At 43.8% G+C, this 25,213-nt stretch overlaps 1 protein-coding gene across 1 annotated transcript in view; it reads right to left on the reverse strand.

The window, feature by feature from the left end:
• Nucleotides 1-17,037: 17,037 nt before the first annotated feature.
• lingo3b (leucine rich repeat and Ig domain containing 3b) overlaps nt 17,038-25,213 on the reverse strand; it is a 90,662-nt gene continuing 82,486 nt past the window's right edge. The window contains exons 2-4 of the mRNA XM_014140992.2: nt 20,129-20,774; nt 19,244-19,987; nt 17,038-19,085 (exon numbers count right to left, since the gene is read on the reverse strand). Coding sequence (XP_013996467.1) covers nt 18,513-19,085; nt 19,244-19,987; nt 20,129-20,680 — 1,869 coding nt within the window. The 5' untranslated portion in view covers nt 20,681-20,774 and the 3' untranslated portion in view covers nt 17,038-18,512. The remainder of the gene's footprint in view (nt 19,086-19,243; nt 19,988-20,128; nt 20,775-25,213) is intronic.

The raw sequence follows: 25,213 nt of genomic DNA on the forward strand, positions 1-25,213 counted from the left end.
TGACCACAACTAAGCCCAAAAAGAGATTGTATTTGAAAATAACAATAATTGAATTCCTTGATTACATTGAGACATGCACGATCACGTCTAATCTTTTATTCGTTGGGATAATTTGGAACAGACGTCCTAAATTAAACACATTTTTTGCTGAATTCCTTGAGATTTGACAGTATTTTTGACCAAATGCTAAAATCCCCTTTAAAATTATGATTATTATTTTTTACTAAAAACTTTGGCGGGGCAAAAATAAATCACTCGCTGCCAAGTTTTGCCCCGTGGGCCGCCTGTTGCCTACCCCTGCTGTATGACATCACATCTCAAAAGTCTACCCGTCTCCGCTCTTTCATCTGCACTGATATAAGACCTAGACAGGTGAAAGCCAAATGCCAGAAGATCAGTCATTACACTGTTTCACCTATCCTGCACTTTCAGATCAGAGCAGATGAAGGAGCGGTTTGAGACACACACACAGCCTGAGCTGCTTTGTTTTGGGAACAGAGGACATGTCTCAAGACTATCATCCATAATCATCTTTTGATGTTGATTTGACTAAGGTTCCATATTATGTATGGCTGTTAACTATGTGGCTACTGGAGGGTGTGTTTAGGTACCAGAGACTAACAATCAGATGGGAATCATCTGGACCTTGTTGAGTGTCCTATCAATGTAACGGGAGGGGACTGCCCTGCTCTAGTGGCCAAACCCAAGGGTCAAACTTCACAATATGATATGAGTGCCAATGACGTTTACCCTTTTATGATAATCAGAGAGAGCAGGTGCAGCTCCCTCACGTACCACGCCCCCTTGTGGGCGGCCAGTGCCATAGCAACCAACACATCATTCTAGATCCCCTTATAGAGAGGAATTGGACGGGAAGATGTGGCCATTCCATACCTCAGAACAATGGATTCATGGATATGATCAATACTAACCAGAACATCATGAAAATGAACTGTAAATAAACTCTTTCTTTCAAGCTTCAGCTCTCTCTCCTCTCCTCTCCTCTCCTCTCTTTCTTCTTCTTTCTCCTTCTTTCTCTCTATAATATTGATGCGGGTAAAAAGTAGTACTATAGTCACAAAGTTTCTCTGTTGTGACTATTGTGCTCTGTTGTGCTGAAACTGGAAACAAGCACCTTGTTGACAAAACAGAAAATATAAAAGACAAAAAAATAATAATCAACATGGAAAAAGACTGATCATTCTCAAGGGAAACAAACAAATACAAAATAATGACTGTGCATATTTGTGAATACTTGTGTGATGAAGTAGATTGAGTCCTAGCTGGACTTCCCGAAGGACTTCTTTATGACCTCTGAATTTTCACCCCTGAACTGGACCGCCCCCTACATTCCTCTCTGCTGAAAGCTCCAATGATGGGACACCACGTTGGGTGGAGGAAGGGGTGATGATGTCACTTCCTCTTTAACCTTTGACCTCTCATTTCCTGTTGGAGAGGTTTCATGGGGGACATACTGTAAAAGGCAGGAACCAGGAAGATAAATATTTTTGGGGGGTTACTGTGGAAACCGACCTTGGAAATCCTTTTCCTTCCACTTGTGTAGCATCTTCTAGCGGGCGATAATCATATTGAAGGTGGAGATGCGGACAGGGACCCTGGGGGGTGTAGAGACGGTTTCACTCAGAGGCAGAGAAGAGACAGGTGACTAAGAGACATTTGTAGGTTTGTAGCGAGGATGTTAAAAGTGTTGCGTTCAAATCCAAAGTGAAGCTGAGACATGACGTATACCTCACACAATAGAGTGGACTGTGACACAGCCACAGATACCAAAGATACTTCAGCTGCCAGTCTGACGCTAGACCCAGGACTCAAATCTAACACACACACACACACACACACACACACACACACACACACACACACACACACACACACACACACACACACACACACACACACACACACACACACACACACACACACACACACACACACACACACACACACACACACACACACACACACACACACCCTAAATCATAATCCCTTACACAGAGCAGTTTGACTGCATACTGACCACAGGGAGGTGGTAGGTACAGTATATGCAGACAGAGTTGAGTGCCTTTCTCCTTCAACCATGGGTTAGAGTGCTCTGAACACACACCTGACCAAACAGTCATGCACAGAAGTACAAACCTGCACACACACACACACTCTCACACACACACACACACCTCATTATTCGCATGCCAAGGTTAAGGGGGCACATACAGGGTGGAAAGGGGGGGGGCAACAATTCACATTGAAATTCAAAAAGCACTTTTGTTTTGTATATTTTACTAGACCTGCTTCTATTGTTCAGTACTAAACCAAATGATCACATGGGTCATCGAATGAGATCCATTTTTACATGGGTGGTGTTGGTTTGATTAACATAGACCATGTGTTTGTGTGTGTGTGTGCGTGCCTGTGTTGTGTGTGTGTGTGCCTGTGTGTGTGTGTGTGTGTGTGTGTGTGTGTGTGTGTGTGTGTGTGTGTGTGTGTGTGTGTGTGTGTGTGTGTGTGTGTGTGTGTGTGTGTGTGTGTGTGTGTGTGTGTGTGTGTGTGTGTGTGTGTATGCAGTGGGGTGTTAATGTGCAGCATGCCCCAGGTATGTAATAGAGGTGATAGAGTTGTGTCTATATTCTGTCACACACACACTCCTACCAGAGATATTTTGATGTTATTTATAACATGTTATTTATAATGGGAGTGTGGTGTGTCTGCTCCCAAAATCACACCCTCAGATCCCTCTCTATCATTGACTAGCATAGGATAAATCGATGGCCAATCACCTACTCCCAAAACCACAGTGTTCCACCCTACTCCACTCTAACCCTCTTCATCTATCCCCTATCCCGGCTGGCGTCATGACTAGGCAGGCACGTGTAGACAATTCATCCTGATATACCTCAAATCTTTCATGTAAAGGTTACGTAGTGAAACAATAACAACAATGTTATTAGCAATGAGAGTCATCAGTCACTGCTAAAATAAGTGTTTTTCTTTATGGATAGTGTGTTCTAGAAGCCCTTTAATAAGTGTTTTTCTTTATGGACAGTGTGTTCTAGAAGCCTTTCTACTGTTTGTTTTCTTTATGGACAGTGTGTACTAGAAGCCTTTTGACTGTTTGTTTTCTTTATGGACAGTGTGTTCTAGAAGCCTTTTGACTGTTTGTTTTCTTTATGGACAGTGTGTTCTAGAAGCCTTTTGACTGTTTGTTTTCTTTATGGACAGTGTGTACTAGAAGCCTTTTGACTGTTTGTTTTCTTTATGGACAGTGTGTTCTAGAAGCCTTTTGACTGTTTGTTTTCTTTATGGACAGTGTGTACTAGAAGCCTTTTGACTGTTTGTTTTCTTTATGGACAGTGTGTTCTAGAAGCCTTTTGACTGTTTGTTTTCTTTATGGACAGTGTGTTCTAGAAGCCTTTTGATCATTTGATATGGTTTGTCGATTTATTTATTCTCAGTCGCATGAATTCCTAGGGGGCTGTCATGAGGGAAACACTTCTTGACTCTGACGAATGGGATAGGTAAAGGAGAATGTGGGAAAGGCTGAAAAATTATCCTGGGAGGGTGTGTATAGAAGTGTGGTAGGGCTGAGGGGAAAGGAGGTAGTGTGGTAGGGCTGAGGGGAAAGGAGGTAGTGTGGTAGGGCTGAGGGGAAAGGAGGTAGTGTGGTAGGGCTGAGGGGAAAGGAGGTAGTGTGGTAGGGCTGAGGGGAAAGGAGGTAGTGTGGTAGGGCTGAGGAGAAAGGAGGTAGTGTGGTAGGTCTGAGGAAAAGGGAGGTAGTGTGGTAGGGCTGTAGGTCTGAGGGGGAGTATGGTAGTGTGTAAGAGTTGTAGGGTCAATTATAAGGGAGGTAGAGTGGGTTTTAGGCCAGGGGGGAAGGATGGTGAAAGGGTTCCAGTGTGTGGGGACGGGTGGTAGGTTGTAAGAAATCTTGGGTATAGGTGTGTAGGTAATGTTTGGAGGAAAACGTCAAGGTATAGGACTAAAGAAAGGAAACCAATAAAGGATAGTAAAAAAACGTTTATTTAAAAACCAAAGATGACATGACACATTGTGGGATAAATAATGTTCCTTTTTGTGTCTTTCTTATTGTTTCTTAAAAACAACAGTCCTGCTGTATGTATTCAGTTGATCCCCATATTAAAAACAAACACAAACAACGCCCCAGAGCACCTCTGTTGTCGGGGGCGACGCAATCTATTATTTTATGCATGGATATTATATAACTGTATAGAAACTGTAGGATGAACTGTACTCTGGGTAAAGGAAGGGGAGAAAAGGAAAGAGAGCCTGGGGCTGGAAAAGAGAGGTGAAGAGAGAGGGCTGATGCCATCTGATGTTTTATTTGGGCTTGTTATTTGGTTTGTGCTGGTTGTATGTGTGTAGTGGAGGTGTTCTCTCCTCCTCACTCATTCTGTCTTTCCTCCTGGTCATTGTGGATGTAACCCTGTCCTGATGTGTGCTAGTGAAGGATGCTGGTGATCTTTTGGTCTTTTCTCTGTACTATTCGTGTTTGTATTACCCTTCATTTGACCTGTGTGTATTGTACTGTATGTATGTGTATTCGTTGCTTATTTCATGTTGTTGGTTGTAAGGCACCCGTGTGTATTTCTCAAACCAGAACTGTCCTGAAGCAGTGCCCTTGGTGCCTGACTGTTTCTGCATTCAACACAGCTAAGATAAAGTGTTGGCTAATACAGAAATGGACTAGCACTCTGGCTACTGAAACAGGCTCATGAATGTTGTGGAGGGTTGACTCTCCACCTCCAGTGAGGAAGAGAGGCCCAGCGCTCTCTCAGTCAGCTCCAGTGCAAAATGTTCTCTCCCTCTTCCCTTACCTGTCAATCAATCAGAACCAAGTGTCTTTGTGATGGTAGAAGACAATCAATTTCCAATAAAGAGGAGAGAAAAGGAGAGAAAAGGAGAGAAAAGATAGAGGGATAAGGAAAGGCAGGCAGAGAACAGCTAAACAGGAAAGATGGAAGGATATGAGGAGGAATGGCTCTCTGTGTGTGGCCCCTCCCCTTTAACCTTCAACCTTTAGGAAAGACCTCTACCGTGGAGGCCAAGGTGCCAGGGATTCTCCCCAAGGAGAACCTGATTGGTTAACTGGACTTTTAATCGAAGATGTTTATCAAATGCCCAAACACACACACACTGACACGCGCACACGCGCACACGCACACACCATGCACACACACACACTACGTCTGTGTTTACCCATGCAGCCCAATTCTGATATTTTTTTGACCAATCACATCAGATCTTTCCAGATCAGATCTTTTTCAGAGTTGATCTGATTGGTCAAAAGAAAAAAAGATCAGAATTGGGTGGCCTGTGTAAATGCAGCCCTACACACACAAACGCTCATGTACGACACATGCACACGCACGGACGCACAAGCACACATGGAATTGGACTGGACTGGATATGTGAGAGTAATAAGGCTGAGGGCTTACAGTGTGGAGTCTCCAGTGTGTTGCCCTCACATATCAAGCTCTGTAACAAATACATAGTAGCCCTTAACTAATGGATTGATTGATTAGTTGATTGATTAGCCCTGGGGTTAGCAACCAATTTCTCAGAAATTGAGTTTCTTCAGACTCCAGAAGTAATTCTAGGCACATAGTATGTGTGTTGTGACTAGATGTGCATTCTAAATGTTCAGGTACTGGTCCCTTTACGACAGAGTGCTGTGCAAATGCCACAATGTCCCCTACTACCTTCTGCTAGCTTCATTCACTCAGGGTACGGTGACTAATGATGATATACCACAAGACAGAACACACACACATACGCATGTTCACATGCATGCATGCATGCACGCTCACTCACTCACTCACTCACTCACTCACTCACTCACGCACTCACTCACTCACTCACTCACTCACTCACTCACTCACACACACACACACACACACACACACACACACACACACACACACACACACACACACACACACACACACACACACACACACACACACACACACACACACACACACACACAAAAATAACCTGAGAGTCATTCCCCTCTCTATCCCACAGTAGCTTTTAGAGCCTGTGCAGTTACTCATGATGCTGGCCTGCTGAGACCCTTAATGAGTAATAACTGTAACAGAAAATAAAGTAAGTGGAAAACCAGTATGGGTAAACTGTGTGTTTTGAGTAATTAAATAAAGAAACAAACAATTGGATAGCAGTTTATCTTTGATTTCCGTTTACATTAGAGATACCTTTCAAAATGTTTTCTGTCAATGCAACACATTCTAATTTATTGTAGAGTGTTCTGGCTTGTTTAGGCCTTATTGATATTGTAAGAAATAATGATTCAATTGTGAAGTACTTTTTGCAGGGATCTTTTTGCAGGGATCTTTTTGCAGGGATCTTGCATGCCATCTATAGTTGATGTTTCAGAATTTAGATGCACATACAGTGAGGGGGAAAAAGTATTTGATCCCCTGCTGATTTTGTACATTTGCCCACTGACAAAGAAATGATCAGTCTATAATTTTAATGGTAGGTTTATTTGAACAGTGAGAGACAGAATAACAACAACAAAATTGCATTTTAATGAGGGAAATAAGTATTTGACCCCCTCTCAATCAGAAAGATTTCTGGCTCCCAGGTGTCTTTTATACAGGTAACGAGCTGAGATTAGGAGCACACTCTTAAAGGGAGTGCTCCTAATCTCAGTTTGTTACCTCTATAAAACACACCTGTCCACAGAAGCAATCAATCAATCAGATTCCAAACTCTCCACCATGGCCAAGACCAAAGAGCTCTCCAAGGATGTCAGGGACAAGCATGTAGACCTACACAAGGCTGGAATGGGCTACAAGACCATGGCCAAGCAGCTTGGTGAGAAGGTGACAACAGTTATTGCGATTATTCGCAAATGGAAGAAACACAAAAGAACTGTCAATCTCCCTCGGCCTGGACCTCACCTCGTGGAGTTGCAATGATAATGAGAACGGTGAGGAATCAGCCCAGAACTACACGGGAGGATCTTGTCAATGATCTCAAGGCAGCTGGGACCATAGTCACCAAGAAAACAATTGGTAACACACTACGCCGTGAAGGGCTGAAATCCTGCAGCGCCCGCAAGGTCCCCCTGCTCAAGAAAGCACATATACATGGCCGTCTGAAGTTTGCCAATGAACATCTGAATGATTCAGAGGACAACTGGATGAAAGTGTTGTGGTCAGATGAGACCAAAATGGAGCTCTTTGGCATCAACTCAACTCGCCGTGTTTGGAGGAGGAGGAATGCTGCCTATGACCCCAAGAACACCATCTCCACCGTCAAACATGGAGGTGGAAACATTATGCTTTGGGGGTGTTTTTCTGCTAAGGGGACAGGACAACTTCACCGCATCAAAGGGACGATGGACGGGCCATGTACCATCAAATCTTGGGAGAGAACCTCCTTCCCTCAGCCAGGGCATTGAAAATGGGTCGTGGATGGGTATTCCAGCATGACAATGACCCAAAACACATGGCCAAGGCAACAAAGGAGTGGCTCAAGAAGAAGCACATTAAGGTCCTGGAGTGGCCTAGCCAGTCTCCAGACCTTAATCCCATAGAAAATCTGTGGAGGGAGCTGAAGGTTCGAGTTGCCAAACGTCAGCCTCGAAACCTTAATGACTTGGAGAAGATCTGCAAAGAGGAGTGGGACAAAATCCCTCCTGAGATGTGTGCAAACCTGGTGGGCAACTACAAGAAACGTCTGACCTCTGTGATTGCCAACAAGGGTTTTGCCACCAAGTACTAAATCATGTTTTGCAGAGGGGTCAAATACTTATTTCCCTCATTAAAATGCAAATCATTTTATAACATTTTTGACATGCGTTTTTCTGGATTTTTTTGTTGTTATTCTGTCTCTCACTGTTCAAATAAACCTACCATTAAAATTATAGACTGATCATTTCTTTGTCAGTGGACAAATGTACAAAATCAGCAGGGGATCAAATACTTTCCCCCCTCACTGTATAGAGGCCTTATCCTGTAATAATACTATACAGATGTAGGATCTTAATTTGATCACTCTTTTGTTGCAGATAATTTTCCTGCTTAGCAGGAAATGCAAACTTGTCATGTATCTGAGTTTTAAAAAGGCTTCTAAAGTTTGTAATTTCCAATTTTAAATTTCAGACTTCATTTGCCCTAACACAAAATGTATCACCCCCTACAAAAAATGTATATTTATCCACATAATAATTCAAATGTCCTGTTGCTGCAGGATTATTTTCCTGCTGTAGCAAACTGGTTCAAATTAAGATCCTACATCTGTACCCTCTAGTGGCAAACTACCAGAATGATCAGCCATATTGCATGTGTTAGTGGGAATTCATATTGAGTCACACAGACAGGAGAAAAAGAGAGAGGAGACTGATGTAACCATGTACAACATGCTTTTATGACAAAAAGAGTTCCTCTTTCACAAGACAGACAGTATAAAACACTTATACAAATAAAAAAGACCCCAGATACTTGAGAGACAGATATACAGTACATTCGGAAAGTATTCAGACCCCTTGGCTTTTTCCACATTTTGTTACATTACAGCCTTATTCTAAAATTGATTAAATGGTTTTTCCCCTCATCAATCCCTCATAATGAGAAAGCGAAAACAGATTTTTTGAAATCTTTGTAAATTTAATACAAATAAAAAACAGAAATACCTTATTTACATAAGTATAAAGAGCCTTTGCGATGAGACTCGAAATTGAGGTCATGTGCATCTTGTTTCCATTGATCATCCTTGAGATGGTTCTACAATTTGATTGGAGTCCACCTGTGGTATATTCAATTGATTGGACATGATTTGGAAGGCACACACCTGGTTATATAAGCTTCCACAGTTGACAGCGCATTTCAGAGCAAAACCCAAGTCATGAGGACAAGGAATTGTCCTTAGAGCTCTGAGACAGGATTATGCCGAGTCACAGATCTGGGGAAGTGTACCAAAAAGTGTCTGCAGAGTTGCAGGCTCCCAAGAACACAGTGGCCTCCGACATTCTTACATGGAAGAAGTTTGGAACCCCCAAGACTCTTGCTAGAGCTGGCCGCCCGGCCAAACTGAGCAATCAAGGGAGAAGGGCATTGGTCAGGGAGGTGAACAAGAACCTGATGGTCACTCTGACAGAGCTCCAGAGTTCCTCTCTGGAGATGGGAGAACCTTCCAGAAGGACAACCATCTCTGCAGCCCTACACCAATCAGGCCTTTATGGTGGAGAGGCCAGACTGAAGCCACTCCTCAGTAAAAGGCACATGACAGCCCCCTTGGAGTTTGTCAAAAGGCACCTAAAGGACTGTCAGACCATGAGAAACAAGATTCTCTTTTCTGATGAAACCAAGATTGAACTCTTTGGCCTGAATGCCAAGTGTCATGTCTGGAGGAAACCTGGCACCATCCTTACGGTGAAGCATGGTGGTGGCAGCATCATGCTGTGGGGATGTTTTTCAGCAGCAGGGACTGGGAGACTAGTCAGGATCAAGGCAAAGATGTACGGTGCAAAGTACAGAGAGATCCATGATGAAAACCTGTTCCAGAACACTCAGGACCTCAGACTGGGGCAAAGGTTCACCTTCCAACAGGACAACGACCCTAAGCACACAGCCAGGACAACGCAGGAGTGGCTTTGGGACAATTCTATGAATGTCCTTGAGTGGCCCAGCCAGAGCCCGGACTTGAACCCGATCAAATATCTCTGGAGAGACCTGAAAATAGCTGTGCAGCGACTCTTCCCATCCAACCTGACAGAGCTTGAGAGGATCTGCAGAGAAGAATGGGAGAAATTCCTCAAATACAGGTGTGCCAAGCTTGTAGCGTCATACCCAAGAAGACTCAAGACTGTAATCGCTGCCAAAGGTGCTTCAATAAAGTACTGAGTAAAGGGTCTGAATACTTATGTACATTTTATATTTCAGTTTTTTTTTTTGATTTATTTATTCCCTGTGGCTCAGTTGGTAGAGCATGGTGTGTGCAACGCCAGGGTTGTGGGTTCAATTCCCACGGGGGGCCAGTACAAAAAAAAATAAAAAAAAAAATCTATGCATTCACTACTGTAAGTCGCTCTGGATAAGAGCTAAATGACTAAAATGTAAATTGTTATTTGCTAAAATGTCTAAAAACATGTTTTTGCATTTTCTTTGTGGGGTATTGTGTGTAGACCGATAAGGGGGAAACAAAGGTTTAATCAATTTTAGAATAAGGCTGTAACGTAACAACATGTGGAAAAAGGGAAAGGGTCTGAATACTTTCCGAATGCACTGTATATACTGTATATTATACCTCTCCTACAAGTCATCACCAAGTTGCTATGTGACTGGGTGAAACGGATTGGACTCTTGGAGAAGGAACACTAGAATATTACAAAGACTTCCTATCTCCTACACAACCTTACCTACAGTATTTACACATAATCAACAGTCATTTTCCTCTGTCAGACATGGCAGAAGAGGTCTACAGATAAGATGACATGATATGGCTAATATTGAATATGTACAGTTCTGTCCTCCAAAGCCAAGCGTTCAAGCACTATTTTTAGTAGGAAGTGGAATACCGTTTTGAATTTGAGACTCCAGTGAATTACAATTGTGATTTTGAGATTAGAACCTTTCCCCTGTAACTGTGTGTGTGTCACTAGGCGAGCCTTTTGGTGGAACGACATGGTTTCGGCACCCATTCCTAGGTTTCTCCAGTATTATTTAGAACAACAATGCAACAAATAAAACCACAGAAGAAAGTAAAAACATTCCACATTTCATAGCGAGGTGTTAATGTCAGGATGCAGCGAAGCTTTACCATTTACCATTCAACAGTGGTTGAATAAAGACTTTTCTACAATGAAACAAACAAATAGAGAGAAACAGAGAAGCCACAATGTGTGTGTTTTTCATATGGTCTCAAGGTGCTCCACACAACAACCTGAAATGGTGGTTCTTTGATAAGGCTGCCCAGTGACAGCTTGGGAAGGTCCACCGTGGGACCTCAGAGACTTATCTCAACACAAATGAAAAGATTAAAGAATAGGGGAGAATCTCAGGAATCTCTATGGTGGTCCCATGGTGGGAGATTGACTGTTGTTGTACAGAGAGAATTAATTCCATATTTAACCTTTTATTATGAGTGGGAGAGACTTGGTATGCTCAGACCTGGTAGAGGGAGAGTATGTTCCTGGCACCGCCTCGTTTGAATTAAAATGACATCATATTCACTTTTTTAAATTATACTGGAGATTCTAAACCTGGGAATGAGTGACGGCCAGGTCAGGGATACCTTTCCTCTCACGCCTGATATTTTCTGGGGGTCATGAGTTATGAATCGTATATTTACAGAGCATTGATTTGTGAGTCATGAAAAGTAGACAATGTCAAAAGGTGTGAATAGAAAGTGAATAGAAATGGTCCCGCAAAAACAAAAGATTCCTTTAGTCCTTGATTTACAAAATATAAAACCTTTCAAGATACACAAAGTATACATGCTCAGATGTACTATGAGATCAAAATCATTTGAAGAGAAAGTCTCTCCATATTCAGCTACAGGGGAGTATCTGTTGCTGAGGACAGGAGTCTGTTTTTTTATGTCAGTTGGTTACACCCAGTCCTATGGCTAGCATCGATGGCACACATTTCTCTCCATACAGATGTAATTCAGTGGTTGGCAAGACCAGGTATATTAAAGGCATGCATAGATCAAACCTGCTAAACTCACAAAAAAAAGAAAAATGTTTTGCTTGAAAAAGAAATGATCCATCTCTTCGGAGGAATCATCAGTCTTACAGAAAGTGTAATACAATGTTACATATTGAAATGGTTATTCATGGTTGCTATCATTACTATTGGAACCCGAGGGGTCAGAACAGTGTTGAACTTTTTAAACACTAACAGACAGTCTGAGCTACAGACAATGGAGCCAACGCAGCGTCTGTGTTTCATCTATACATCTCTCTCAGGTCTACAGGCTTACAATCACAGCTATGATGGCAAACACCCAACGCTAAATTGAATGAATGTTCTATGGCTATCAGTCAGATATCAAATCAGTAAAATACTGACTTGCCAAGCTAAAAGTCAATTGGTTTTCCATGATAATGTTTGGTCATGGGTAATCATCTGAGATCCAGTGCAGGCAGAAATGCTCCCATCAATAACGGTACTTTGTGAACATGGTCAATACATGTAATCTGCTATGCCCCATTTCACCACCAGGGGTCAGTATGACCATACTGAAAGTGGGGTTACTGTCCACAGCAGTGTTCTGGTCAAGACCTGCCAGCCTTTATTGATGGAAAGAATGATCATAGTAATAATAGATACATTTTATACAGCGCTTTTCAATACAGAAGGAATCTCAAAGTTGCTGTAACCTTCAGGGTTAATTATCAGGGTTCCGATTACATACGGACTCTTGTGGGTTCCTTAAAAATAGTGGGTCTTTATTTCTTAAGGGAGTAGATAGTTTGAACCCTGTGTCCTGGTAAGGTGACCCAAGGAAATAGAGACCTTGACAAATAATTGAGTCTCTGGAGAACATGGCTCTCTATAATGTAAAGAAAAGGGTCAGAGGAATTAACCTGTGAAGCCCAAATGTTCACCCAACCAGTTCTGCTTCTCCCCTTCTATCTGTTTCACTCTATCATATGTCATCCTCATCTAGCACAACTAGTTCAATGATATCTGGAATGACAAGAGTCTAACGAATCCTTTGAAAATGCAGTCGACAGGTTGATTGAAGCTAAGGGCAATGGTAACATTAAAATTGTGTGAGGTGAGTGGTTAAAATACACTCCTATCCTACTTTATGTTGGCCCAAATAAGGACGCACTGCAAATCTAATTCCTTTGATGTTTTAATAATGGGCTGGGGGGAAATGAATGCCACCAAAATCAAGGGCAGAAACCCGCTGCTTTCCCTAACCTTGGTGTAAAATAGAGACACGCGCTTAAAAAAGATTCAATTATTCAAACGTTGTAGCTGCTAATGATCCCCTTTTATCTGAGTCTGGTTTTAGTTTTATTATCATCAGTGTATTCTCTGGGCCAAGCTTAGAGGGGTTTCCCATTGGGGGTATACCCTACAACAAGGGCTGCTGAAAATGGGACGTCTCTCTCTGTCTCTCATGCACACACACACACACACGCACGCACGCACGCACGCACGCACGCACGCACGCACACACGCACGCACGCACGCACGCACGCACGCACGCACGCACGCACGCACGCACGCACGCGCACGCACGCACGCACGCGCACGCACGCACGCGCACGCACGCACGCACGCACGCACGCACGCACGCACGCACGCACGCACGCACGCACGCACGCACGCACGCACGCACGCACACACTCTGCAGGGCAAGGACAAACTGGGGGAGGGAGGCAGGGGAGCGCTCAGCCTAGTTTCTCAAGAATTTCTCGAGACGAGACACTCGCTCAGTCACTCTGATATCTCCCATTCTAGTCTCCCCTAGAAACATAAAAGGCAACAAGGACAGCCTGTCTAGAACACTGAATTCTCAGTATTCTATTCAGTTCAATAGGGAAACTAATGGGCAGTCCTTCCTTTGAACGTCATCCATTAGCAATAATTAGAATGTGCAGCACGCTCTGCAAAGGGTTAAATGAAGTGGTAACCTAGGAAACGAGTGCTCTAGTTCAGGTGGAGAGGTAGAGGGATGGAGATAGAGCAGGTTGAGATAAGTTCAAAGGCTCTCTATTTGAAGTGCACCAAATGAAGTACACTACAACTCTACTTCCTCGTACAGTCAAGGACCCCTGAAGGTCGAATGGGTTTCATATGTATGCAAATGCTTATCTTCAAACCTGGACAGCATAGCAATACCTCCCAGGGTGAGAAAAATAACATTCCCCCTCAACAATACTCAATTAACAGGAGGCTGGCTAGAGATGTGCTTTGGTCTAGGATCAGTACAGAATGTTTTCCATTCAGACCAGATTTCTGGAGTGTTTGAACAGTATTTCCCATCTTTACTCTTGTGGTTTAGTAACTCAGACAGAATATTGGTAGTGATGTTACATACAGTCTAGAGATTTCTGTTACCCAGATATATATTCCAGAATGCAGTGCGCATTTAGAGTGGAAGGTTCTAATCTAGAAGCTGGGGTAGGAGGGTTCCCAGAGAGGAACCAAGGTTTCTGAGAACCTGGGTCACCCCTTACCATTATTTCAGTTGCACAAGTCCCTGCACCATGGTTGATATTATTACTCAGAGGAACAACTCAAAACACGACAACATCGAATCACCGTCCACGTAGAACAGGTGTCTACTACCACACAACCACACTGCAGCCTAGTTACTGTGAATGGGGACGACGAGGTCTGGGAATGAACTGTTGAAGCAGAAGGAGGGAAAGATAACAAAATGAAATACCTTTATCTAATCCCTACATCTGTGATTGACGTTTACACCATGACACCATCAACAACCACAACAGTCGTTCCATAAAATGGGAATATTGGAAAACTACGAGAATGGAATGGGAAACATCCAGTGAGTTATTACTTTTGTTCTCAAGACCGGAGCAATGGGAGCAAAGATGAATTCTCACACGTCTCTTCTGGCAGAGGGAAAACCAGGCCAATTTCCTAATCTATTTCCATTCAGCCTCATTAAACTTTAATAAATACAGAACTATTTATCATCACCCAGTCCTTTGGTCGGCTTGTTCTACAGATGTACTGGAGGATGATTTCAGAGCCGTCAGAATTCATCTGATTTGAAAGCATTGTGAACTTGTGTCGTACACAAAGCTCCTTCTAATTTCCTAAACATCTACATCATGGCAAATAGTTAACCCTCCACACACACACACACACACACACACACACACACACACACACACACACACACACACACACACACACACACACACACACACACACACACACACACACACACACACACACACACACACACACACACACACACACACCTTCAAGGTGGAATGAATGGAAGCTCCTCTAGGTGTTGAGAACAGGACTAATCTCGCTGTTGGATGCCACAGAGGTCAAACGGTTAACGGTAAATGGTTTACGGAGAACATCAACTGAGGTAACACAAAAAGGAGGCTACTAAACTAATGACAACAGAACACGTCATAATAAATACCACCGTACGCTCCTCTATACGATGCACATGGCGTGGGCAGGGTTCACACGAATTCATTTACATGTTTTGTTATTGGTCTCCAGCCAGGGACCCCTCCCATAGGAGGACCCAGTGGGGACGGGGGATGCACTGGGCTAGGGGGGCACAGACATTTGCGCATTGGCCGTCTCAGAGAAAGAGAAGAGTGGTTGTTTGTGGAAGCTGTTCTAGTTATTATAGATCTGTAGTGTTGTGAGTGGTAATAGTGTGATGTGCAGTTGTAGTTATTATAGATCTGTAGTGTTGTGAGTGGTAATAGTGTGATGCGCTGTTCTAGTTATTATAGATCTGTAGTGTTGTGAGTGGTAATAGTGTAATGTGCTGTTCTAGTTATTATAGATCTGTAGTGTTGTGAGTGGTAATAGTGTGATGTGCAGTTGTAGTTATTATAGATCTGTAGTGTTGTGAGTGGTAATAGTGTGATGTGCTGTTCTAGTTATTATAGATCTGTAGTGTTGTGAGTGGTAATAGTGTGATGTGCTGTTCTAGTTATTATAGATCTGTAGTGTTGTGAGTGGTAATAGTGTGATGTGCTGTTCTAGTTATTATAGATCTGTAGTGTTGTGAGTGGTAATAGTGTGAAGGGCTGTTCTAGTTATTATAGATCTGTAGTGTTGTGAGTGGTAATAGTGTAATGTGCTGTTCTAGTTATTATAGATCTGTAGTGTTGTGAGTGGTAATAGTGTGATGTGCAGTTGTAGTTATTATAGATCTGTAGTGTTGTGAGTGGTAATAGTGTGATGTGCTGTTCTAGTTATTATAGATCTGTAGTGTTGTGAGTGGTAATAGTGTGATGTCTCACTATCTATCTGACTGACTGTGCCACTCTGCCAGCCAAACTACAGCAGATGGTCTTATGATCATTCTGATAGTTCACAAGACAGTAACGGTAATAACAACAATCATTATACTAGTGGATGTATCATCCATTGTAGGATATGAAAACTAACAGCACTAATCTAATTTAACGCAATGGCTTTGTAATGAAAATTGTACATTAGTTGCTTCATACAGGTTTGTGTTTCTACATGCAGTGTTGCTGGAATGTTGTAATGTCAGCGATGTGTGTGCGTCAGAATAGGTGTCTGTGTGTGTGTGTGTGTGTGCGCGTTTGCCCTGTATATGACTTTGTGTTGGCCTGAGAAAAGGTCCTATGCATGTGTAAATGAGTGTGAACCTTTGTGAAGGTGAGTCTGTTCTGTACAGTACAGTATATGACTCTGAGTGTGTTCTGACTTCCAGGCTGCTGTCCCTGGCAGCTCTGTGGAGGTCAGTTCTTTTCACAGCACAGCCCAGGGCAGTAGGAGGGAGCAGTGTAAGAGGGAGGTTAGAGAGGTGAGGCTTAGGCTCCTCCCATCCACCTTTCTCTTCCCACATCCCTCCCTACTGGCAGTGGTAGGGTAGTACTATTAGCGGAAGGTTGGAAAGAGGAGGCATGGACATACTCGTCCCACAGTCCCCACATCTCCCCCCTGCCCTGGACTGTGTTGGTTGTCATGGTTACCATGTGGCCCCATGCCCGCTGGGCTTGGCTTTCCAAACAAACCCTTGGGGCGTCAGGCTGTCATGGCAACCGTCGGCCAGTGCGCTTGGTCCAACTCACACAGCCAACCTCGACGCAAACGGTCACGTCTGAAAGTGAAGTGGGCCCAATTTAGATTTTCAGAATATACTTTCTTTTGATGTGTATATGATGTGGCATTCATAAACAGATCGGCCAAAGTGTCTTCTGATATTTCTTTCCTCATAAATGTTATTAGGTCAAATGATTGAAATAGGTTTCATGCGTTTATCTGGAGGGGCCTTGATGGTGTCTTATAAATGTGACAATTGAAATCATATCCCAAATGTCTTACAAAAATGGCTTGTTTTATTCAATATTGTAATCTTATTACTATACAACGTACTCTAAATTGCAATACTTACATGCTATTGCAATATTTCTCTGAAAGGCAGAATTGAAGAAAGCAAGACTACAAATGCTGTGATTAGTTGATAGACATGTCTCTCTATGGGCTGTGAAGAAAGGGACTCCAGCTACAACCAGAAGTTACTTTTTATCTAACCCTAACTTCTGGTCGTGGCTGTACTCCCTCTAGTCAGAACTATGCCCTGTGTGCAATGACCACTACAAGTGCATAGCTTCCAGGAAGTCCTTTTCACTTCCTGTGAGAGAGGCATAACTATGATCATTCCACAGCACAGCAATCACCCAATAAGAGATCACACTAAATTCTTAACTTCTATAATTCTTATCAAGCTAAATGGTAATGTTATATTTTTTTCCTCCAAAATACCCCTTTAGTGATCTGGTTAAACTCCCGTTATCAAGCTCAGTAGCTAGGTTTCCATCCAATTGGCGGCAGATTTTCAAGTGAATACTCTAAAATCTGCATAAAAACAATATGTGCATTTTCCCACCAGAGATGTGCTTCCATCAAATTGACTTGTTGAGGATAAAAGGCTGTGTGTGATGAAGTAGCGCACATAAAAACAACTTTTGCAGTTAAATTCCCATGTTTTCCATCGCATTTTTAATTCTAATGATGGTTTTCTCATCCCAAAAAATGTGCGTTATATAGCGTGTATTGGTACTTGCGCTCTAGCCAACAGCTTGCAGATACAATGTGGGTAAAGCCTACATGATGAGATTATTATGGACGAGAGTGAGATTATTTTTATTTGTCAAACAGCAGCCAAGCATCAATCATCATGTGACCAGAATAAGACCCTCAATATTTAATGGAAAGGAGCATCAAGCTCATCACTTGTACTTTCACCACCCTCTGAATGTTCATCATCATTTATAATTTATTTCATCTGTAGCCTAAAAAACTGCGTTCTTTCCTAACGAGTAGAACTGGGAGGACCACACAACATGTCATCGCGTGACTCAGACACAAAAGATCCCACCTCGTCTAGCGTATTTAGCTTTGTCGACATTTGGAAAGTTTGAAACCAACAAATGTTCTGTTTCCATCAGGCCTGGCATGACATTTTTTTATCCGACATGTACTTTACTCGCATAAACGGGTTGGATGGAAACCTGGTTAATGACAATGTTATATTTGTTTGAAAATATAAACGGAACGTGGGACCACGAGCTGAGTAAAACCAGTAGGAGGCCGTGAGGTCAAAGGTCATCATGTTTTTTTCCACTCAAACCGAATCTGGTCCTGGTGAATACCAGCCATGTGTGAATACTGTATGCATTTTATTTTTATTTCTTTATTTACTCTGTGATTCAGCGCTGTGTGTGTCTTGTCAAACACGTTTCCAGGACGTGCTTATGCCTCCCCTGAGTCACCCCTGGCTGCGTTGTATCATATCATCTTCATGTTGAATTTCCGGGCCCCTCCGGCGCCACCCACCGCCGCCGGCCCCTCGGCCTTCCGGAAAGGGGTCTCGACGGTGAAGTTGTTCTTACGCTGGCCCCGCCCCCGGCTCCATGCAAACAACAACAGGAAACAGAAGAGCACCACGCCCAGGAAGGTGATGCAGCCCATCGCTGTGGAGACCAGGATGGTGGTCAGGTCCAGGGTGAACTTGAGGAAGACGCGAGTGCTATTCAGGTTTGTGTCGTTGAAGAACTCGCCGCCGTACATAGAGCGGTTGGCGAAGAAGGCCGATGAGGCATCCAGCGGCGCACCCCGGACCGTGAGCATCGCGAAGTAAGTGTCATTGCCCCCAGCATTGCTGGCGATGCACATGTAGGTGCCGCTGTCGGTGACCTGGGCATAGCGGATCTCCAACGTCCCTCCTGGGAGGACGGTGATGCGGCCATTGCTCTTGGCTGTGATTAGTCGGCGCTGAGGGGAGATCCACATGATGTTAGGGGCAGGCTCTCCCACGGCACTGCAGAGGAAACTCACTGGCTGGCCCTCACGAGCCGTCACCTTGGAGGAATGAATTAATGAATAAATCAATTAATGAATTAAGCATTAGGTACAAAACTGAAACAGACATCGAAGCTGTAATACTACATATCAATGTGTACCTACACTGTAGTTACACTATGCTTACATGTACTGCAAAGTGGGATAACAACTCTTACCTGTTGAAGCTTGCGGTTGCGTATCTTGGGCTTCTGGCAGGTGAAGTGATCAAAGAGCGCTGAGTCGGTGAAGGTGCTGAGGCTGTTCCCCTGCACCTCCACCGGCCCAGCGCACACAGGCACCCTGCCGTCAAAGTTGAGGGTCTTGCGTCTCTGCAGGATCCACAACAAACGGCAGTCACACAGCAGCGGGTTCCCATCCACCCGCAGCGTCTCCAGGCTGTTGACAGAGTGGAACGATCCCTCCTCCAGGGTCTGGAGGTCATTGGAGGAGAAGTTGAGGACCCGGATCTGTCTGAGGCCTCCCAGGGAGTGGGGCTCCACTGTAGCCAGGCCCGTGTTCACCATGATCAGCTCTTTGAGCCTCAGCAGGTCCCTGAATGCCCAAGGCTCCAGGGTGGTGATGGGGTTGTAGGACAGGTTGAGATGGGTGAGGTGGATCAGGTTTCTGAAGGAGGACGAGGGGACGGAGGTGATGTTGCTGTTGGTGATGGACAGCCAGTACAGGTCCAGACCCTGGAAGCTCAGGGGGGAGATGTATTCCAGGTAGGGCCAGTTGTCGATCTCCAGTCCCCGCAGGTTGGCCAGCTTGCGGAAGTTCTGGTCCTCCAGGGTGGGGATGCTGAGCTGGCGTAGTCGCAAAGTGACCAGGCTGCGTAGGTAGGACAGCGTCTGGCCAGAGATGGAAGTCAGGTTGCAGCGTTCAATGGTCAGATCCTCCACCCCTAGCAGGCCAGAGAAGGCCTTCAAACACAATAAAATCCAATTTGATTAGTTGTGAGCTCCAATCTTGGAAACATAGTAGAATCAATAAAAGGTTATAGACAGATCAGGAACAACATAGTGTTTGAAAAATGAATGATCAAATGGATAACAGCTCAATACCTCATGAGAGATGTAGACGAGGTCGTTGTCTCCCACCTCCAGGTGTCTTAGACTCCTCAGGTCCTGGAAGGTGTAGTCCAACAGAATCACCAGCTTGTTCTCACTCAGGTCCAGCGTGGTCAGGTTGACCAGCTTGGCGAAGGCCCCCATGGGTACAAGCTTCAACTGGTTCGCCCTCAGCCGTAACACCCGGAGGCTCTGCAGGTTGGCGAACGCGTTGGGCTCCAGTGTGGCAATGAGGTTCTCACTCAGGTCCACTTCTTCAAGGTGCGGATATGGCGCCAGGTCACCCATCTCCACCCAGCGGAGCCGGTTCCGGCTGAGGTCCAGGAGGCGAGTTTCCGTGGGGATGCCCTCTGGGATGCCGGTGAGGCGCCGCCGCTGGCACAAGACGGACCGGATTTGGGCTGAGCACTCGCACCGAGGAGGGCATGCCTGGCAACAACCTGGCAGTAGGGTTGTCATGGTAACCAGCAGCAGGACCGGCCCCCAGAGACTCAGCCACCGCCATGGCGACAGGGACTGCCCACTGGTGCCCGGGGAGCCAGTCATGGCCCTGGTGGTCCTGATCTGACTCCTAGCCTATCACAGGCTGGGTCAGTGCTGACTCCTAGCCTATCACAGGCCGGGTCAGTTTACCACACACCTATAGAGAGGGAGACAGAGGGATGAGAGGTTAGTGAGAAAAAGTGGGAATAAGAGAGGAGTAGAGGAGTAGAGAGTAGAAAGGGAGCAGATGTGGGAAAAGAAGGTAAATAAAGAGATGGAGGTTAAAGAAAGAGGGAAAGGAGAAGGGAGGGCTGAGGTAAAATTTAGAAGAGAGGAGTCGAAGGAATAAGAGAATGTACAGAGATAGAAGAGAGGATGAAGAGGGGAGAGAGCAGAGAGGAAGACAGATGGAGGTATTTTAAAACACCTATCAACCAACACATGCTCATAAAAATGCCATTCGGTATGCTGAATAATCCATGCTCCCTACAACTGTCATGAAAGAGCTTTGGGGGCGGCAGGTAGCCTAGTGCTTAGAGTGGTAAAAATCTGTTCTTCTGCCCCTGAACAAGGCACTTAACCCACTGTTCCCCGGTAGGCCGTCATTGTAAATAAGAATTTGTTCTTAACTGACTTGCCTAGTTAAATAAAGGTTAAAAAGATGTCATAAAAATGCCATTCAGTACCCAGAATAATACATGCTCCCTACAACTGTCATGAAAGAGCTTAGACATGTCACATCTACTTAACAAAGCATGAAACCACCACTGACACCATGACATTGCAAGCACACTATTTCGCTGACAATATTTAAGATGGTGGAAGACACTTGTTCATTTATCTATGAGTGTAGCAGCAGAACTAGGGCATTGGGAGTCACGTGAGTGAGAAGCATCCCGTCTGAATTCATGCATGTTTCCTTCCCTTCTCTCCTCCTTGGCATGTGCTCTGTTCACACCTCGACACGATGAATACACAACGTATGATGCCATGCAGAGAGACAACAGGATTTGACTGAAAACCATCCCTCCGATGCCTGTGAAAGGTATGTCAAATTCATGTCACTATGAGTCATTGTGTGGGAATGTGTGTGTATGTTTCTGTCCGTGCGTCTTTCTGTGTGTAGGATGTGTCATTCCTTTGAATAAATTAAAAAAGCATTTTGGTTTTCTTCTCCACTAACATGAGATGAAAAGCTGATGCTTAAACATTCCTTGATGCAACCTGTCAAGTCTCCCACGCAATGTTGTCATCGAGTGATTTATCAGAGGACACCTGCCAAAAGGTCCAGAACGTTCAGCATCACTAATACACCCACACAAGTGCACACACACACACACACACACACACACACACACACACACACACACACACACACACACACACACACACACACACACACACACACACACACACACACACACACACACACACACACACACACACAAAGGAGGTTCAACATTGACTGCACTGATTATCATTTACATCAAGGGGAAGATTTCAAGTGGAGGGAGCTACAGTATATGATTGGCTTGCTGAAGTAGAGAGAGAGGCCCCAGGGTTAACAGCCCTACTTTCCTGACAAGTGCCACGGGACCTTTTATGAACAGTCGGAAAGTCAGGCAGTGACATTGCCTGACTCATGAAGAGCATGTGATTCCTCTTCAAGTGCACAGGGAGTGAGGCCCCAGACTTCACCAGGCCCCAGACTTCACCAGGCCCCAGACTTCACCAGACCCCAGACTTCACCAGACCCCAGACTTCACCAGGCCCCAGACTTCACCAGACCCCAGACTTCACCAGGCCCCAGGCTCACACACTAAATCAAGTAGCCTTGCAGACTGAGTTTGGGAAACCCTATACTAAACTACAATTATTTTTTTTTTTTTTAAATAACAAAAATTAAGCAAGTTGAGATCAACTCAACACTTTTAGCCCATCAGAGACAAATATATGAGCGGGACTGACACTGACCCATGCGGAGCACCTGTCAGGAATCAAAGATAAAACAGGTAGAGTTAAAGAGCCATGCTAAGTAACTTATTATAAAAAGACACTTAAGAGATACTAAATATATTCTCTAAAATCTAAAGGTTGCTATTTTAAAAGATTAAAGGGTTGATAATTCAACGTATCATATTTACTGTTTTTAGCGGTGAAACACCATGAAAGAAGCAGACATTAAACCAAGTCTGCGCTGCTTTAAAAGTTGGAATCTTAAGATGAATGAGAAGGAGAAGTTAATATAACACATCACAGGGCCTCTCCTGGAGGGATGTTAAAAAGCACTCTGAAGATTGGTTGTTTTTCAGGCAGAGCTAAACAGATTAATAATACATGTTGTAGTTTGTGTTTATTGGGCGCCGTTCTGGGGTTGAGTCACGGGGCGAAGAGCCACACTCTCCTCAGGAATTGTCTGTCTGTCTCTGTCTCAAACAGATGAAAAATATTCCCTTGTTGCATAGTTATTTCCTTTATACTATTTTATTGCAACTATGATTAAAAACTGTATAAACAGAGTTTGAACTTTGGGCAAGCAGAGTTCCACCACTTTTGGATGAGAGACAACGCTCACTGGATATTGCTTTTCCTCTAACTAAAATTAATTGCTATACCCCTTTCTGTCAAATTATCATGGAAAAAAACAATTACCTTTGCGGATTTGTATTCGATCCCAGTATAGGCATTCTGAATATCAACAAACTTCAAACCCAATCAACATTCTCCTTAGATGAGGAGGAAATTTGAGGTAGGACTACGAGGTGCATGTTCTATATGGTATTATATGCTGTACATTATGCCATATATTCTCTAAAGTTCCTAGAGAATTAAGACAGAGAATGTATATCCTCCACATTTACTATTAATAGCCTGCTTTCCATACAGAGGCATTGGTAAACCCACACAGATTGTGTAACACACACACACACACACACACACACAGTCACACACACACACAGTCACACACACACACACACACACACACACACACACACACACACACACACACACACACACACACACACACACACACACACACACACACACACACACACACACACACACACACACCTGTCCCCTCCCCTGTCAAAACAAAGCACAGCCTGGCAGCTGCATTACTGTATTTGAAGGGTCTGGATCAGTGTTTCCCAAACTTTTTAGGGGTCACCAGGGTCAGCGCACTCTCAAATGTTGTTTTTGACATCATTGTAAGCCCGCTACACACACACTATATAATACATTTATTAAACATAAGAATGAGTGTGAGTTTTGTCACAACCCGGCTTGTGGGAAGTGACAAAGAGCTCTTATAGGACCAGGGCACAAATAATAATATAATAATAATCAATAATTTGGCTCTTTATTTAACCATCTTACATATAAAACCTTATTTGTTCATCGAAAATTGTGAATAATTCACCACAGGTTAATGAGAAGGGTGTGCTTGAAAGGATGCACATAACTCTGCAATGTTGGGTTGTATTGGAGAGAGTCTACGTCTTAAATACATTTCCACACACAGTCTCTGCCTGTATTTAGTTTTCATGCTAGTGAGGGCCGAGAATCCACTCTCACATACACTGCGTGCACAATTATTAGGCAAATTGTATTCCTCGGGATTCATTTTATTGTTGAACAAACACAATGCTCTCAGTCAATCCAAAATGTTATTGAACCTCAAACCTGAATGTTTAACAAAGGAAAAGTGAGTTTTGTCTTTCTCAGGGAAATATATAAGTGTGCACAATTATTAGGCAACTATCAGTGTGCACAATTATTAGGCAACTAAATTACAAAAATAATTTCTCTCAACTCACTTGTTTATTCTCAATTTTTAGAGTAAGTGTAACAGATAAGTAACACAAAATGACAATTATATAACATTTTTGGCCTTTCAAAAATATTCAGTGACCAATATAGCCACCCTTATTTTCAATAACTGCCATGAGCCTTCCACCCATGGAGTCTGTCAGTCTCTTGATCTGTTCACGATAATTTTTTTGCTGAAGCAGCAACCACAGCCTCCCAAATGCTGTTCAAAAAGGTGTATTGTCTTCCATCACTGTAAATCTCACGTTTGAGAAGGGCCCACAAGTTCTCAATAGGATTTAAGTCAGGTGAGGAAGGGGGCCAGGTCATTATTCAGGCATCTTTGAGGCCCTTGAGGCTAGCCAAGCAGTGGAGTACTTGGATGCATGTGATGGAGCATTGTCCTGCATAAAGATCATGGCCTTCTAGAATGCTGAGGACTTCTTCCTGTACCACTGTTTGATGTAAGAATCTTCCAGAAATTGGCAGTAGGTTTAAGAGTTGAGTTTCAGTCCATCTTCAACCCGAAAAGGTCCAACTACCTCATCCTCAATGATAGCAGCCCATACCAGTACCCCTCCTTCATCTTGCTAGCACCTGACTCAAAGTGGTGCCCTGTGTCCATTACTGATCCAGCCACGGGCCGATCCATTTGGTCCATCAAGAGTCACTTTCATTTCATCTGTCCATAAAACCTTTGAAAAATCTGTCTTCAGGTATTTCTTTGGCCAATCTTGATGCTTCAACTTGTGAATCTTATTCAGTGGTGGTCTTGTTTCAGTCTTC

The sequence above is a fragment of the Salmo salar genome, chromosome ssa14 (assembly GCF_905237065.1).
Source record: "Salmo salar chromosome ssa14, Ssal_v3.1, whole genome shotgun sequence".
In the NCBI taxonomy this organism is placed as follows: domain Eukaryota; kingdom Metazoa; phylum Chordata; class Actinopteri; order Salmoniformes; family Salmonidae; genus Salmo; species Salmo salar.